The sequence below is a fragment of the Eurypyga helias genome, unplaced genomic scaffold (genome assembly GCF_000690775.1).
Source record: "Eurypyga helias isolate BGI_N326 unplaced genomic scaffold, ASM69077v1 scaffold11255, whole genome shotgun sequence".
Taxonomy (NCBI): Eukaryota; Metazoa; Chordata; class Aves; order Eurypygiformes; family Eurypygidae; genus Eurypyga; species Eurypyga helias.
This window is the reverse complement of record NW_010253417.1, coordinates 75,753-77,267: the sequence shown is the minus strand read 5'-3', so window position 1 is coordinate 77,267 and position 1,515 is coordinate 75,753. Positions and strand designations below refer to the sequence as shown.

The 1,515-nt window shown below is 52.4% G+C and overlaps 1 protein-coding gene across 1 annotated transcript in view; it reads left to right on the top strand.

The window, feature by feature from the left end:
• MPPE1 (metallophosphoesterase 1) overlaps positions 1–1,515 on the top strand; it is a 7,975-nt gene extending 6,460 nt beyond the window's left edge. The window contains 1 exon segment of the mRNA XM_010152670.1: positions 1,047–1,515. Coding sequence (XP_010150972.1) covers positions 1,047–1,229 — 183 coding nt within the window. The 3' untranslated portion in view covers positions 1,230–1,515.

The following is a 1,515-nucleotide window of genomic DNA, read 5'->3' as shown; positions in this document are numbered from 1 at the left end:
CAGCCCCTCCCCGCCTCACGCTCCCTTGCGCGGCGACGGTGGGGTTTTCCGACCCCTGCCTTAACGTTTGTCCCGTGCCCACCGCCTGCCTCCTCGCGCCCGGTTCGCCTTGCGCGCAGTGTGCGTCGCTTACGCTCTTGTGGGCAGTTCCAGTGCTCAGTGTATCCTTAGAGGTAAAAATCAACTAGTTCCCCAGTTCAAAAAATAAAACGGAATTCCTGGAAACTTGGAGTAAGAAGCAAAACCTACAACCCGTTCACAGAGCAGTCTGCGACTCGGGGGGACAAATCCTTCGCGCGGTTTGACTGCTGTCGAGTTTAGGCTGCTCGATACACAGACAACCCCAGACTTCTAAATTCACTTTAAACAACTGTTAACATTCCTTGTGGGAAGCAGTTCCGTTTATCCCATATTCCTGAGAGTAGCTGCCTTCAAACCACGCGCGCGCGCTCTGCGCCCGCCAGACAGTGCGTCTCCGCTGCGGAACGAGAGGTTGGCGAAGGGAAGTTGCGTCGTCTTCACGACCGGTTTAGCTCTGCCTCGCTCCGCTGGGAACTTCAATTGGAACTGCCAGGTCCAGCCAAAACCCAACGGAGTCCTTTGTTGTTCGGAATTTGGATTAGCCGACGTGTGTCTTGCAGCACGTACTGGGTAGGAGGAGGGCTCCGGCGGGGAGGAAGGGGCGCGTTCGCAGAACCTAACGTTAGCCCGGGAAGGCTCCTTCAGGTGGATGTAGAGCAGCTAAGGCTGGGCTTCTCCTGAGGGCAGGGCAGATCAGGAGCCCAGCTCTCCACTTAAGCTAGATGGAATATGGGGGAGATCGGCCTCTGGGCTAATGCTGGCCCGGCAAACGTTCCAGCTAGTGCCCAGCACCGCAAGGTACAGGCTCTTCAGCCCCCTGGAGAAGGCACTGGTACTAGGAAACTGGCCCCGACCCTTGCCGCCCAGCGCAGAATTTAGGGATCGGAGGTGCGACAGCCGTGGTGTTTACTCCCCATTCAGACCCCGCTGTAACCGCCAAGTGACAGTCTTCACTTCTTTTCCAGGGCAGCATCACGCCGACTGACTTCTCCCTCCGAAAATGCTTCCTTCCATATGAGAGCAGAGTCTTTGCCGTGTACTGTGCAGCGGGTGCTCTGCTTGCGATCCTGATACTAGCTCGTTTTCAGCTTCTCACTCCGCCATTTTATTTTGCTCAGCATTTAATCAGTAAGCATAAAGCAGTATGAAGAGCCAGACATCTGCGTTCAGTCACCAAAATACCAAAGCTGAGAACAGTCAAACATCAGACTATATTCATGCCAGCAAACGACCGAGTTTGATTGCTAGTCTGAAGGCATTTACACACACCAGAGAAGTCCTATACAGCTGATATGACTACTACAGGATAAATAACTGAAATGAACGTCTCATGCTGTACAAAAATACTGTATTCTACAATCAAAGGAGTCCTTTTCCTGCTAGAATCTTTGTATCAAATATGTATATTAAAAGTGTAACTGTACAGTGTGTAAA